The sequence below is a fragment of the Xiphophorus maculatus genome, chromosome 10 (genome assembly GCF_002775205.1).
Source record: "Xiphophorus maculatus strain JP 163 A chromosome 10, X_maculatus-5.0-male, whole genome shotgun sequence".
Lineage (NCBI taxonomy): Eukaryota > Metazoa > Chordata > Actinopteri > Cyprinodontiformes > Poeciliidae > Xiphophorus > Xiphophorus maculatus.
This window is the reverse complement of record NC_036452.1, coordinates 24,226,584-24,242,640: the sequence shown is the minus strand read 5'-3', so window position 1 is coordinate 24,242,640 and position 16,057 is coordinate 24,226,584. Positions and strand designations below refer to the sequence as shown.

At 38.7% G+C, this 16,057-nt stretch overlaps 1 protein-coding gene across 7 annotated transcripts in view; it reads right to left on the bottom strand.

The window, feature by feature from the left end:
* exoc6 (exocyst complex component 6) overlaps nucleotides 1-2,587 on the bottom strand; it is a 31,734-nt gene extending 29,147 nt beyond the window's left edge. For 4 of the 7 annotated variants that reach the window (XM_023340986.1, XM_023340987.1, XM_023340988.1 and 1 more), the window contains exon 1: nucleotides 2,451-2,587. In XM_023340986.1, the coding sequence (XP_023196754.1) occupies nucleotides 2,451-2,587 (137 nt within the window). Of the gene's footprint in view, nucleotides 1-1,100; nucleotides 1,257-2,450 lie in introns of those variants that run through there. The other 3 variants (XM_023340992.1, XM_023340993.1, XM_023340989.1) reach the window with 2 other exon arrangements.
* Nucleotides 2,588-16,057: the final 13,470 nt, after the last annotated feature.

Below are 16,057 nucleotides of genomic sequence, written 5' to 3'. Positions count from 1 at the left end.
ATTATTGGAATTTTCAGCAATGCCACTGCAATTACATATTCAACATGCAGCTCTGCCACAACCAATGTAAAAATGAATGAATGAAAGGGAGGAGAAACATTACATAGAGAAATGGAAACCAAAAAAGAAAAGAGAAGAAAAAAGCATCTAATTGAGAGTATGCAAATAAAACGCAGATAGGGAACAAAGACAGAGATAGTAGTTCAGGTTGTTACTATGTAGTTTAAAGATTATGCTGTACATGTACGTTTATGTTTTCCTCTCAACTTTTTTCCTTTTTCTTTTTTTTAAGCCTACTATGACCCTTTTAAATTCATGAGCCCATTCTCTAAAGCTAAAACTGCCACACACACCCCACCGCGCAGGAATATATCCATCCTAACCACATGTACTATTTACAGAATGAAACTTAGTGGTGTGATCAGAAATGCATCAATAAACGTCAAACAAAACTGAAAGAGTTCTGCATCGTTACCTTCGGGACGTATCTTCATTGTTTTACTCACTGACACCTGAAGTCATCGCCTCAAGGCATGAATACGGAAAAGGTTGCTGCTGAGTTCACTTTGCAGCCTATCAAACTGATGTCATTCATGGTGGCCTTGACAGCTACTACGGAAGCTAGTACTGCAAACAGAACTGATCCAGGATACAACAGAGCTGGAACTGGATCAATTCAAACCCTTCCCACAGACCGAGCCGCGTCCTACGACAGACTGTCGTGAATCTTAACTTTCTGATTTGTACAAAACAACAAGATTGTTACTAGTTAGCCGTCAGCTAACATCAGTAGAATAACAATAAGAAGACATACAACGTCCACACAAACAGACGATATTGACATCTCTGTTAATTCAATGGCTTTGTATCTTTATTTAGCATTTACGAAATCACAAACGAGTCTGGTGTTACTAAAGATTTATTACATTTATTCAAAGCGCTTTGTTAGCTAGTTTGTGTGTAGCCTCTTGCTTCATTTCATCACTATGGATGTTAGCTACCAGTGCTAGCCCTGGCCTTACAGGCTGTGGATGTTTCTAAATGAAGGTTCTATCATGGAGAATAAACAACCGCACGCGGACAGCATCACAGGCTCTTACCGGAGAGTCGGACCGACACAAGCCGTGTCGGTGCTCTCAATTTCCTGCAGTATCCGCTCATGCTCCGTTACACACTCCAGGGTTTCATTGTCCGCCATGATTGTTATGTACAGTGTATTACAGTTTTGATTGCATCTCCACAGAACAGTCCGACTGAGCTCCGGCCTCTGGGGGGCGCTCTAAGAGATATATTTATCATTCAATTCAACTCTAACATTGTTCAACTAATGATAGTTCACATCTGTAACATGCTAGGGTCAAAGTCAGAATCACATTATCCATAAGAACAGCAATATGTAACAAGAGTACTTAAGTTTACATACAATGATTTAGTATTTAAAACAAATACAAAAAGAAACATTTAAACGATACTGTGACAAAAGGAACATCTTCAATTTTTAGATCCATCAGAAATAAAACAGCCTTATTAAGGAAACATGGCCCCAACAAAAGAGCTGTCAATAGAAAGATTGGAAAGAGTTATTATATTCCTCAAAGTAAAAATCCAAATTCCATCCACTAAGGGCAGGTCTGGTGATGAAAGTCTTCTTTTATGATGATGGCACATTCTTCCATTATGCAAAACTTGTTAAAAGCATAAGAATGCAAAATTCAGTAGCATGACCAACAAACAGTTTGAATCTGAATGCATGGTGCCAATTAAAACAAAAGGTAAATGGCAGTGTTCTATCTTGCAAATCTGACCGGTCAGCTACTTCATGAAGTTCCTGTTTTTCATCACTGAAGTTCATATCTTCAAGTTCTTGTTAAAGAATAAAGACCTTGCAACAATAACAATTCTAAATATTTGCCCATGGCTGCACAAAACTTCTTATTTTTTCATTTAAATAAATGGGATAGGTGCAGTAGAAAGCAGTATGTGCAAAAAAAAGTCCAATATCACAAATCCAGGAGGAATGTGACTAAGCACAATTCTTGAGTTTTCTACAGGCTGGATAGAAAACTACCATTTCCAAAGATAGTATCCCTTATGTGAGTCTAGTAAATTATATTTATGAGAGATTGTTAACACATAATAAAATTAACACAAACACAGGTTATATTTTTCTTTTAGCATCTTTCCTTCTTATGTAATAATCCCAGTAAAACAAGTGATTTGATTAAAATTTTAATTCCCTCTAAATGAGTTCTATGTAGCACAGTATAATATTGCAGTTCATGACTGCTGCATTGCAGTACATTACTTCTGTACTTTTCCACATTGAAAAGTTGCTGTAATGCCTCTCAGAGGCTGGTTAAACTTCCTCAAGCTTTTTGCTTGAATTTCATTTTAACTCATTTTCTTAGTTAAGATATAATGATCAGATAATGAGTTGTCCATAAATTTACCTTAAAGTAGTTCCTAGAGGCAACTCCACAGATTCTAACTCAGCAAAAAAATTCCCACAGGCCTTCTCCTCCACTTTTTCTTCTTCGATTTGACTTGGTGGGTCGGGTAGAGCTGCATGGACCCTGTCAGTGTCCATCTTTAACAGAACTAAATAAAAAAGACAGCAAAAAATTAGTGTGTGTGTGTATGGAGACAAGAAGGCGGGGGGTGAATTCCAGGGCACCTGCTATGGTCAGCAGAAAATGAGGGTGCAACAGGAAAAAGAGACCTTGTGATTCCCTGGACTTTGAAACCAACAAAAGTGAAATCTTGACTGTTACACTTATAAAGCTTGGTGCAGAAGCAGATTTAAAAATGACTAATTACTATATATAGATATATTGTGGAAGAGCAGCTTAAGCAAAGGGCAGCTTTCACAACCCACTTTGTTATTTCCTTCTATTCTTTCCAAAATGGATTTTGAGAATTTAAAGGATTGCTCAAACATGCAACAAAATCAAGGCAACACTCCAAGTATGTTTTTGAAAATGTACTATTTAACATCAGGAAGCCATTCCATCACAGGGAAATACACACAGGACAAACAACAATTCACACACACGCCTACCCCCCCCCCACACACACACACACACTCGCACTCACCCCCTTATACCTGATAACAATTAATAGAGACCAATTTACCAAACATGCGTATTTTGGACTGTTTGAGGAGGTTGGAGAACCCACAAAAAACCAAAACATGAGAGGAGATCATGCAAGCTCTATCATCAACCTTTACCTAACCAGGAGTTAAAAAAAAAACTCCTTGAGATGAAAAATCTCTCTTACAAGAGAGTCGTGGCAACTGGCAGTAACAGAAAGATCCCAGGCCAGGATTCAAACCTAAGATCTTCCTGCTGAAGGGTCTTAGTACTAACAACTGTTCCTGCAGACAGCCCAGACAAAAAGATAGACAAAAAATTTTCTGTCTTATTGTTGTTTAGTAGTGATGCAAGTTATTGTAAATCAATAAATGCAAACAGAGTTCTGACTTCTCTGTGCAGCAGTCATGCAAACACAGTAAGAGGCCAATTACATAACAAAACAGTTGGCCTATTCCGTAACGGCCAAAAGTTGCAAAATTATATCTGACCGAAAAAAATGCTTTGACAGAGAACAAAAATGGGAAGTGAAGAGAGAGTATGACTTTGAGCGATGGTGTGACATTCTCCTCTACATCGTGCCTCATTGGTTTATGTGGAATCTGGGACCCAAATGCAGGCAAGTTAAAAATAATGCCGAGTTGGAGCAAAAATAAGGAATTTTATAACCCAGACAGAAAACTGAGCCAAAAATGGTTTTGGTCAAAAAAATATAAAATAATTTTAATATTAATTTGTTTTAGCGCTGTTACTTCTGGCAGTATTAACCAACAACCACCAGAATGCTGTGGTTAAAATATTGAATATTAAATTGAGTGTTGGTGTGAATATGTTCTTCATGTTAAGTGCATGTGTTTTATTAAACAAATGAAGAGTGAGGTGGTGAGGTTCCTATTGTCTCCTCTATTCTCCATGTACTCTTCCTCTCCATGCTGTGCCAGCTTCCTGCCCACTTCCTGACTGCTTTTTGTGTGCATCCGGGGCACAAGCTGCTATGCAACTTTTGACCTGCATTGTAGGTTATTCTCTGCACAAATACAACTGGAGGATGTCTGCTAAATTTCAGAGCCAAGAGCTTGTCATTTCTGACAAAGTCTCTCAAAGTTTTGACACTGAAAAATCATCAGTTTTTCCAATTTTATTAATTTGTGGACTTGGTTATGTACTCTTATCTGTTAATGATAAGCAACAAGTCAAATCCTTGAAATTGCAGTATAAACAGCATATCAATATATATATCAATATATAAAGTCTATATCTATAAAGTTTAGATACAGGAATAGAAAAGTCTCCAAGTAGACAAAAGAGTTAGGTCTGCAAGTAGAGACCAAACTGTCTCTACAGTGTAATTAATGCCTGATTAAATCTAAATGGGATTTAGATTAGCATGTTACAGTTGAACTTTCATAATGAATCTTAACAAGTTGGCGTTTATTCTTTGTTTCACACTAAGCTTTCAAAGCCAGAGCAGACTGTAACCTCTCCAACAGATGGCGGTAATGCTCCATGTATTCTGTGGTGTCAGTATGTAATGTTTCATCCTTAGAATAATTTTTTCAACTCCCAGAAATCATTAGAGATCAAATGAAAAAGGCATCTGGTCCTCACCATTGTGTGTGATGGTATCCTGTTTAGGTCTATTCACTCTGACAATTTGCCATGAGCTAGAGGTAGTACTTTATGCAACATGTACATTCAGCTCCTAAATGGATTTTTACAGTAAAAATACAAACAAAAAAAGTTATAAATGTCAATAAGTAGATGTATCCTTTCAACAATATTCTTAGTTTTATCACTTGAATACACTGAAATGTAAGTAAATGAGTCTGAATCTATCCATTTGAATATCCTGTTTAGTTGGTGACTTATTCTAGATGTGGTTAATTTTATCTTTGGTAATAAAATACATAAGAATGGTGTTATCTTTGACTTGAAAATGTAATTTAAATCACATAATTCTAGAATTTGCTTATTTCTCTTCTGGAATAATGCCTAAATCAAAAATATCCTGTCCAGGAGTGATTCTGAAAATGATTCCATTCATTTGTTACTTCAAGGCCGGACTGCTGTCATTTTTTATTATCAGGAAATCCCCCAGATCTGGTAACGTTGACCTAAAATGCTGCACAGAGTTCTGATGAAAATTAAAAACATAGATAACATCTCCTGAAGAACCAGCTCCCAGTTTTATCTGTCTATAAGGAAAACACTCTGTCTACTTCTAAGACTATGCTTAAAACTTTCCTTTGTAATGAAGGTTATAATTGGAGCTGCGTAGGTTAGCCTGAGCCATGTAGCCATGTCAGTAGTTATGCTGCCACAGGTTTAGGCTACTGGAGGACAAACTGACCATTTCTCCTTGTTCTGTTATATTCTTCTGCAATTTTGCATTACTTGTTTCAACTTCTAATTTTATACTTTCTATCTTTTTTCTCTACATTTTCTCTACATCTGGCCTGGTGTTCTATGTAGCTGTGACAATTTTGTAGATGGGGGGGATTAACTGCATCTCTCTTGAAGTTATTGGCCTTGTTGCAACTGACTGTATGGTCTCTCTTTCATCCTATGGCCTTTAAAACCGGCACAGAGTTTATCTGTTTCTCTCCCAGATGAAACTGCTTAGGGAGGATTAACTTCTCACTTTTCACTAATATAGAAAGCACTCCTGGATCAGTACTTCAGTTTCTTTTTTTGTTTGTGCTCTATTTTCTCAAACCTCCAGTATTTTATCCTTTATTTTATGTCCTCTAAAGCTTAGATATCTATACTTGATGTCTGTATGCTGTGAGCACTTGAAACTGAAGTCATATCACTTGATTCTGCACAGAGTCTTGGTCAGTAAGCTGATTCTGATTCAGTTCTGGATTGTATATAAACCAGTGGGCTCAAACTGCGTTCCTCAAAGGCCACAATATTGCAAGGTGTGTCCCTTGACCTACACATTCAAATTAAATGGTGAAACTGCCTTACTAGAATGCAGTCGAGCTCTGCTAATCAGCTAATATTGGAGATTGGTTTGCTGAATCAGAGACATTATAAGTTGGAGAATCTGACCCTTAAGGAATGCAGTTTGAGATCTGGAGTAAGTCCTGTTCACCAGAAAACTGTAAGTGTCAGCAGTGGTGCTGGGGTCCTCTGCTTCATTCTCTGGGCTTTGTGAGGCTGTTGGAGGAATTGGAATGGAACCACCAGACTAAATTGGGATAGTTATTTAACAAACCGCCTTTACTTCAGCAACAGCTTCAGTCCTTTACTTGATCGTTGATCCCTGAACCTCCCACCACTTTCTCATACTCTCCACCACCTGTGTTAGCATCTCCTCTTTTCTCTTCCTCATGCTTTAGGCCTCGATATCTTCAAGATGCCTCAACTCCCATTCCACAGGGTCTGGCTGACATCTCCATTTCAGTTCCAGAAAGTCTGGTCAATATCTTCATTCCTGCCCCATCATCAACCTCAACCACATCTTCCTATTCCCAGGTTCTCCAAATAAGAGTCCTCAGATGGGCTAGTCTGTCTCCTGTTCATGCGTTCTCCCACAAGGGCATCCACCTGGGCTTGCCTTGCTTTCGAGTTACCTTGGACCCCGTCACCTCCTGACTGGCCTCCTGCTTTCTTCTGAAGGTTCCTCCTGTATCCATGGAGCACACCAGAGCTCCTCCATCTAGAACCCACCCTTAAGATGGAGTTTCTGTCATAATCTTTGGGACTTTGGGTTTATTTTGGTAATGGTATTCTGCACCATTGTTCCCTGTGTGTTCTATCAGTCATATTTCACACTTCCTCGGTTCATCTTCAGTTGTCTTCAGTTTTGTCTTCTGGACCCAATTTCTAATCAAACACCTGCTCCTGGTTTAGTAATCAACTCTCTAACTTAAACGTCTATCAGCCAGCTGCAGTCAGCTGTTATTCCCACCAGCTGGTTTCCTAGTTTTCCTCTAGTGATGTATTATTTTAGATTGGCCAGGGCTTTAACCTTTAAATTTTCTTGAGTAAAATAGTTTATTTTCTCTTGCTCCTGTCTCCTGCATTAGGGTCCTTCTCCTCACCATTATGTAGCAGTAAGTATGCATGTAGAGCTCTTGTGAGCCCAACAAAAAGCTTGACTAGCTCAATAAGTGTCTCTCTCAGGGCCTAGTTTGCTCAGTGTACTCAGTCATGTTCATCACTTACACAGGAAGACACACACACACACACACACACACACACACACACACACACACACACACACACACACACACACACACACACACACACACACACACACACACGCACACACACACACACACACACACAGAAGAGAGAGAAATGGCATTTGTAATTATTGCTTAGCAGACACAAACCCCTCAGAGGTTGTTAGCTTTGTCTCCAGCCTCCTTAAAGAGGACAGGTTCTGACTGAGAACCAGAGGAAATGCAAACATCCTCCTCAGTGGATATCTGTGTCTGCTGTTCTATGTCCCTCATTGTTACACTCTACAAAATCAACAGTGATCCAAGTATTGGCGTTTTCACTACAGAAAATAATTTTTGATGATATTAAAGCAAATGTGGACCTTGTTGGTTGTTTTTATTGATAAAAAAAGTAAATTGCCATCTAATATTGTAATGGTTTTATCTTGTGCTACATTTAGAAATAAAAATTTTCTAGGTTTTCTGGTTGAAGTGATAATGAGTGAAGTAGAGGCTTTGCTTGACAAAGAATGGTGGAGCCACTGTGCAGGTTGAGTCGCAGCAGACCAGGTTGTTTGCAGTGCAGTCTGTCTTCCTCCATGGCGGTCAGCTCCTCTTCACCTTCATCCTCCTGGAACAACAGGTCAAGCTCACCCGGCTACACAGATTTATCAAACACTAAGGGGAAGTCAAACAAAGCTAATGGCTTTCATCTACCTTCTGTCGAGTCAACATCAAAACAATCAGAAAAGTTTTGAATCTGCAACAAGACAATTTTACATAGATAAAATAGTGAAATGTTTGCTTTGGTTACGTAAAGGGATTGTTAATGGTTTTTAAAGTAATCATGTTGTTTTCTTCTTGGTTTGATTTGATAGCACTGAATAAAAACAGAAACCTTGTTATTGGATGACTACTTTGTTCACTCCACTCTTCCCAGTATAGCTTTTTGCTGCCACAACTCTCAAACTGGGATATCTATCTATCTATCTATCTATCTATCTATCTATCTATCTATCTATCTATCTATCTATCTATCTATCTATCTATCTATCTCTATCTATCTATCTATCTATCTATCTATCTATCTATCTATCTATCATCTATCTATCTATCTATCTATCTATCTATCTATCTATCTATCTATCTATCTATCTACTATCTATCTATATCTATCTATCTATCTATCTATCTATCTATCTATCTATCTATCTATCTATCTATCTATCTATCTACAGTATATATATATATATATATACTGTAGATTTGAATATATATATATATATATATATATATATATATATATATATATATATATATATACATATATATATACATATATATATATATATATATATATATATATATATATATATATATATATATATATATATATATATATATATATATATATATATATATATATATACTGAGGAGATAAAAGCCACAGATATTAAGACTAGAAAACTACTAACAATGCATGGAGGGTTCCATCCCAAATCCAGCACCCTGAGACTGTACACGAGGCGCAAGGAAGGAGGCAGAGGACTAGTGAGTGTGAGAACCACAGTCCAGGACGAAACAACTAAGATCCATAAATACATCAGGGACAAAGCCTCAACAGACAATGTGCTCAGTGAATGTCTCAGACAACAGGGAACGGAGGTTGAGGTGCCAGAGATACCATCATGGGAGGACAAGCCCCTACATGGGATGTACCACCAGCAAATAACCCAAGTGGCTGATATCAGTAAATCCTACCAATGGCTGGAAAAAGCTGGACTCAAGGACACCACAGAGGCCCTCATCCTGGCCGCCCAGGAACAGGCCCTAAACACCAGAGCAATAGAGGCCCAGATATACCACACCAGACAAGACCCAAGGTGTAGGTTGTGCAAGGAGGCCCCTGAGACAGTCCAGCACATAACAGCAGGGTGCAAGATACTGGCAGGGAAAGCGTACATGGAACGACATAACCAAGTTGCAGGCATAGTGTACAGAAACATCTCTGCAGAATATGGACTGGAAACTCCGAGATCAAAGTGGGAAACACCCCCAAAGGTGGCGGAGAACGCCAGAGCTAAGATCCTGTGGGACTTCCAGATCCAGACAGACAAAACGGTAATGGCGAACCAACCAGACATTGTCGTAGTGGATAAACAACAGAGGAAAGCCGTTGTGGTAGATGTAGCAATACCAAGCGACTGCAACATCAGGAAAAAGGAGCACGAGAAACTAGAGAAATACCAGGGCCCCAGGGAGGAACTGGAGAGGGCCTGGAAGGTGAAGACCACAGTGGTGCCTGTGGTCATCGGGGCCCTCGGGGCAGTCACCCCCAAACTGGACCAATGGCTACAACAGATCCCAGGAACAACATCAGACATCTCACTCCAGAAATGTGCAGTCCTTGGCACAGCCAAGATACTGCGCAGAACCCTCAAGCTCCCAGGCCTCTGGTAGAGGACCCGAGCTCAGAGGATAAGAACCACCCGCTGTGGGTGAGAAGGGAATTTTTTTTTATATATATATATATACAGTATATATAGGTATATATAGGTTCTCCTTTAAACCAATGTAATACCAGATTTGTTTTCTATTAAATAGGATAGCATTTATCTTTGTGACATAAACAGTGTAATGAGGAGAGAGAGAATCCCTGTTTGTGTGTGAAGCGCCTTATATGCTTTAGTCATCTTATCAGTCAAATGTGGCTCACCTGAGAGGGAGCTAGTGAAGAGTGAAGAAGATACAGCTTGATGGAAGAAAGACAAAAAAGACTCCAGAAAGCTATTCAGTGTTTGTAACACTGGCACCAAGTGAGTCAGAGCTGTTTGAGGATAAAACTGTAGTGTAATGTAGCCAAACATGGGAACGGTTCTTGAGAAAAGTGGATGTTGGTGGAGGAAGGCCGGCTCCTTCCAAAGGAGTTCTGGATCCATGTAATTCACCTGAAGGAATAAGCCTTGATCCTGGTTTTATTCTGAATTCTGCAGAATGAATCCTTGAATTATAGATGTCTTGAATTCACCCTCACAGCAATTCCTCTGAAGGAGCAGACAAGCAGCCTCTGCAGCTCCAGTCCAGAGCTGAGAAGCACAGCATCATCAATGCTGACCCCCTGTCCCACATGCGTAAATATTATAGCTTCCATTGGACAGAAATGACAGAATGGGACAGAGCACAGACTGGGATAAAGCAAACATATACAGTAAGTGCTGTGTGCTGAATCTATATTATGCACATTTGCTGCTATTAAAACTATAATACAGATTTAAATGTCAAGATTTTGTGAACAGAGTTAAGCAGGCAGTGGGAAGGAGGGGTGGAAGGAAAGATGGTGATATGCTCCAACCTTGTGTTTGTCCTCCTGACTTTCCTCTTTTCCAGATATTGGTGCTGATAAGAAACCTATTGATTAGCATTATTATGTGATTATCAGAACTGCTGGCTGTTTAAAACAGCATGCAAAACCAAAATGGTTTTATTAGAGCATTGTCAAATTATTGTTACTCTCAGATGACTTTGACAGTATGGCTTAGAGATTCATTCAGTGCTCCCAATACAAATACAGATATTTTGATAATTGTTTGTTTTTTGTGTTCCACAGCTGGATGCTTACATAATCTGTACATGTCACCCTGAGTAGTGATGATTGCTAGCTTACCTCTACACCCACAGAAAGCTGTTTGTTACATTATTACTTGCTGCACAAGTCAAGAATAAAGAACAACAAATATTTTCTATGACAAAGCATTTTTTAAGAGTATGTTTCTTTTTTTTAAGCCCATTTTCAAATAATTGTTGGATACCATAATATCAAAGATGTGTGTGTCACTGTGTGCGTGTTCCAGTCTGGTCTGTCTGCTATTGTTGTGCAATTGGCTCAGCATGCTTTTAGAATGAAGAAGTGAAAAAGATGCAAAGATACACAGTGTTTATCAAAGCAGTGCAGTTGCACACCGTGAAGGGGTCTTAGATTGCCTCCTGTTGTTGAACATGTGCTGCCACTGATAGGCAAATGTTGAGGGACAGAGGTCAATAGTTTTTACAGTGTGCTTTTGGTCTCTCTTCTTTTAAATGAAATTCATCTAAAGCCTGTTTGGCTCCTGAAATAAAGATAACTTAATACATTTAGAGGCAGGGCCGGCCCTAGCTGTTTGGGTTCCCTAGGCACCAGTGCTGTGTGGAGCCCAACCCTCAAGGCATTTCTCTTCACTTGATGCTGGAAATTAAAGCTCACAAGATTTTATAGCATTATCATTTTCTCATATTATGTCAAAATGAACTATACATATTAATGCTGAATAGTCATTCCCTATAACACTAATAGTCATTTCATTGCTTGAGTTATTGCAAGCAAAACTGTTGAACTTGTCAAAATCTGCCAAGCAAATGGTTTGCATCTCATTCTTTTTTTACTCTCTCTCTGTTTGACCTCAGCTTTCACTGATGGTTTGTTATTAAGATGTTTCCACTTTGCTTTTGCACAATGCTGTGAACAAACTAGAACAACACTACAAAGAGCATTTGCAATGAAAAGAAAAACACAAATTCAGTGTCTGGTCCTCATTTAACTCACAAAATACAGTAATGTGTAAGTTACAATTTTTTCAGGGGCGTGCTACATTTCTTACATCTGTCTCAATATTTCTGAAATAGCAAGTGCGCTTCTCAAAAAATGTACTACGGTTGATAACCTGCAAAAGCACCACCATGACCATATGCATTGACATTTGGAGGGAACAGCCAGGATTTTGCAGCCCTGCTAACAGCTAGTCCCCAGGAAGGACGATGAAGGGAGAAACAGTTCAGCTCTCATCAGCGTTACAATTTCATAGAAAAACCAATAATCTAACTTAATATGTTCCCTGAAGACAGAACCAGCAGCAGGCTTCTTTCTAGGCCAAAAATTGCATATTATAGGGTGGCAAGAGAAGAACAGTGGTTCTGGGTGAGAAAGTCAGGGTGGCAGAAAGTCAGGATGGTACATGACATGTACGAAGAGAGTGAGACAGTTTTGACATCTGAGTCCAAGTCACTGATGGGCTCAAGGTAGGCCCTGACCACTATGCGATGGTGATGGATAGGTTGACAACAGATGAAGTCAGGCAGGAAACTGGGAGGAACATGATGTTTGCAGATGACATTGAATTTGAAGTGAAAACAGATAACAGATGAAGGAGAACTTATATAGATGGAGGTTTGCCCAGGAGCGAAAAAATGCAATTCAAGAAAAACAAGACAACAGATATGATAGTTCTTCCCTGTTTTTAAGGTCAGCCTGAGGTCGACCATCAAAAACTGTAGACAGTGTAAAATAATGGTGAGACAAAGAGTGCAGGCAGATGGAGGCCAGTGTCAGGAATGATGTGACAGAAGGACAGCTTCACGATTGAAACAGAGACTCTATAAGACCAGTGTGAGACATACGTGAGTATCAGAAACAGTGAGTCTGTCTAAAGGACAGGAGAATGAGGCAGAATTGAAGATGCAGAGATTTTCACTGGCAGTGACCAGGATGGACAGGATTAGGAATGAACAAATCATAGCTAAGGTGAAGCAGTTTGGAGAGGCAAGGCCGGGATGGTTCAGACCAGTCCTGTGGACACACATTGGAAAGAGGATGTTGGTGATGGAGCTGCCAGGCAGGAGGAAAATAAAAAAGACCCTGGAGAAGATTCATGGACATTGTGACACAGACATTGAGAAGACTGGTATCAATTAAGAAGGGCTCAAAAGGACAATCCTGGGAGGGAGTCTAGGTCTACAGGAAAATCCTATGATGGGAAGACATACTTCAAAAGTGACCACCAACAAGGAGCTCTCTTGGCAAATTTCTTTAATATTATTCTGACCATTAGCATATGGTTTTCTTTTGTGGACTACATTTTACATAGTTTCTCTGTCTGTTGAGCTGTCTTTAGTGAGCAGGTTCAGATGTTTTCCCATCATTGTTGGAGTTACAGATCTTTGCAGTATCTAAACAGCGTACAATCAAATGACTATGCTTCTAATATGATGTAAATTTATGTGATATGTCTTAACTGGTGACATTGGAGGAGAAGCAGCTTTCAGCATCTATGCACCACAAATTTGGAACAAACTTCCAGAAAACTGTAAAACAGCTGAAACACTGACTTCTTTTAAATCTCGACTAAAAACCCACCTGTTTAGGATTGTATTTGAAATGTAATCAATTACAAATTTATTGATGGAACTTTACTTAATGCTGTGTTTTGATTGTTGATTCTATCTTGCATTGTGTTTTTGTGTTTGTAATGATGTAAAGTACTTTGAAATGTGCTATACAAATAAAATTTGATTGATTTGATTGATTGATTGCAGTAATTATAACATTCCTAATACACAGTACTTACCATACATACTGTAAATCCAATAAATACAGTATATTTTTGTCATCACTAGCACATCATGCATTGTTTTGTTTTTGCCATGCTGTTGTCTACAGCAGCCCACATTCTGACAATTTGAGATTCTAAAGCATTTAACTCTTTCTTTGTCAGTAAATGGTAGGATTTCTCTTGTTAAATAAATTTTCAGTGAACATGCCATTCTTTGAATCCTTTGGTTTCAGTTCACCTCCTTCCCGTCCTCTTGCTTTGATGCAGTCCAAACAAAGAGCAACTGGGAGGAAGTGATAAAGAAGCTCATCCTGTTACCCGCATTGTCTCAGATAATACTTTCCATGGATAACAGAAATGTAGCTGGGTGCACAGCTTGTTTTCTGATAATGAGCTTGTTCTTGAATGTAAATCAACACCTTTCAGAACTAACTTGACTAAAGTGTTCCAGTTTACAAGAAAGTGTTTAAAAGAAAATGAAAACTACTGATTAAAGAAAGGCAAATCATCTCAGTTTGAACAGTTTATACTCCATGACAAATATGTGTTTTAGTGTTTGTCTAACAATGTGGTTAGCAACCCAGGAGCACCACAGAGTTCTGTACTCTCACCATTCCTCTTCTCTCTACACTTCAGACTTCCAGCACAAATCTGACTTCTGTCACCTACAGAAAAATTGATGACTCTGCTGTTGTCGGGTGAGTCAGAGACGGACAAAAGGCTGAGTACAGAGAGCTGGTGGAGTGCTTTGTGTCACAATATGGGAACAATCATCTCATGTTGAATGTGAACAAAATAAAGAAGATGGTTGTAGATGTCAGACCAACTCTGGAGATGAAGATGCAAAGAAGGATTCTTCATCAAATCAAGAAAATTATGAAAATTTTGAGGATGATCTCATGAAGACCATCTCTTCACTGTCTTAGAAAAATAGTGTCTTTAGTCAGTTCTTCAAACTCTTCAAATACGCTGTAATACAGACTGCTACAGGAGATCTTTCCTGCCAACCACCATCACCATGTGCTACTGTATACTATGAAGAATTTGAATTATGTGTTGTAACAACATTTAGTTTCCCGCTGGGATCAATAAAGTGTTTTTGAATATAAATTGAACTGGAATGAAGAAAAGTGTACTTAAATCTCTTGATTTGATCATATCTTCTCCAGGTATACTTGACCTGTTTCCTACTGAATGTTGGACATAGGCACCATTCCTCTGCCCCACCCTGCTAGGTAATAGAGGGAAGAGAATGGAAGTGATTTTAGCCTGGCCTGGTGTTGCTTTGGGTGTGATCTTTCTTCATTATCTTCATGATATTTCTCACCTTGACTCAGTTTTGTTGCATTGCATTCTGCTGTCTTTTAATCCCTTTTCTTGTCTAACATCCTCTTTTGGCCAAGAAAAATCCCCCCTCACCCAGACTCCCACATTCCTTCACCTAATACTGTCCTTTCCTGTCTGCAAGACCATCACTGTTTTCACAGTCCTTTGCCGGAAACCAAACAAATTAACACCACATTGTTCTGTGCAGTCACATTAAAGCTGGAAAATCAGCACCATAATAGTTTCCTGAAACCCTTCATTTGTCTGTTTAGAGGTGGCATATCATGCAAAATCCCCTTTTTAGACATTTTGTCTCTTTGGGTGCAGAAACGTTAAAATTTGCATCGCCTAGTGCTGAAGAGATATTGTATTCTGTTTGGATCATATTTTCATCATGGTCTTTTTTTCTCTATTCCCTATTATGTTTTATTAACTATTACGTCACAATATTTGCTGCGGAACTGCTAAACAAGGTCATGCTCTTCTATTTTGTGACTGCGTCTTTTTTATTTCTCATAAACATTTTGTTCAAAGATGCTGATGTTATAAGTGCCTATGATAAAATGTTCAGTTGTTGGCTTTATTAACATCAGAACCTCTATGAAGGGTCCAGTTAAATTGTATATTTTTCATGGAAAAGTGGAGAAAGTCATCTTCCTTTGCGTGAAACACTTCAAGGACGACTGACTCGTGTTTCTCTGCCAGTGTCAAGAAAGATTTGCTAAAAGACTTTGTGAAATTGAGCATCAAATTTTTCTCCCTATAGAAATAACAGAAACAGCAAAGCAGTAAGCTGCAAACAAAAGAATTAGACATGACGTTCTTGTATTTTGATATGATGTTTTGGCCATTGTTTTGATAGCAGTAGCATTGTGATTTAATTATTGGATGAGTCATTCAGTAAATTCATTACATTTAATCTGTCCCCCTAGCAGGTTAAATGTAATGAGATCTTGGCTTTCTGTTCTCTTCTTGCCAGATGCTGTATTTTACTCTTCTTTCCATCTACATTACAATGGCTTAGTGCTGTAAGAACATTTTTGAAGATAGAAAAAATGTCATTAGCAGTGAGGGGCAGTTCAGCAAAATGTACTCACAAGTGGAC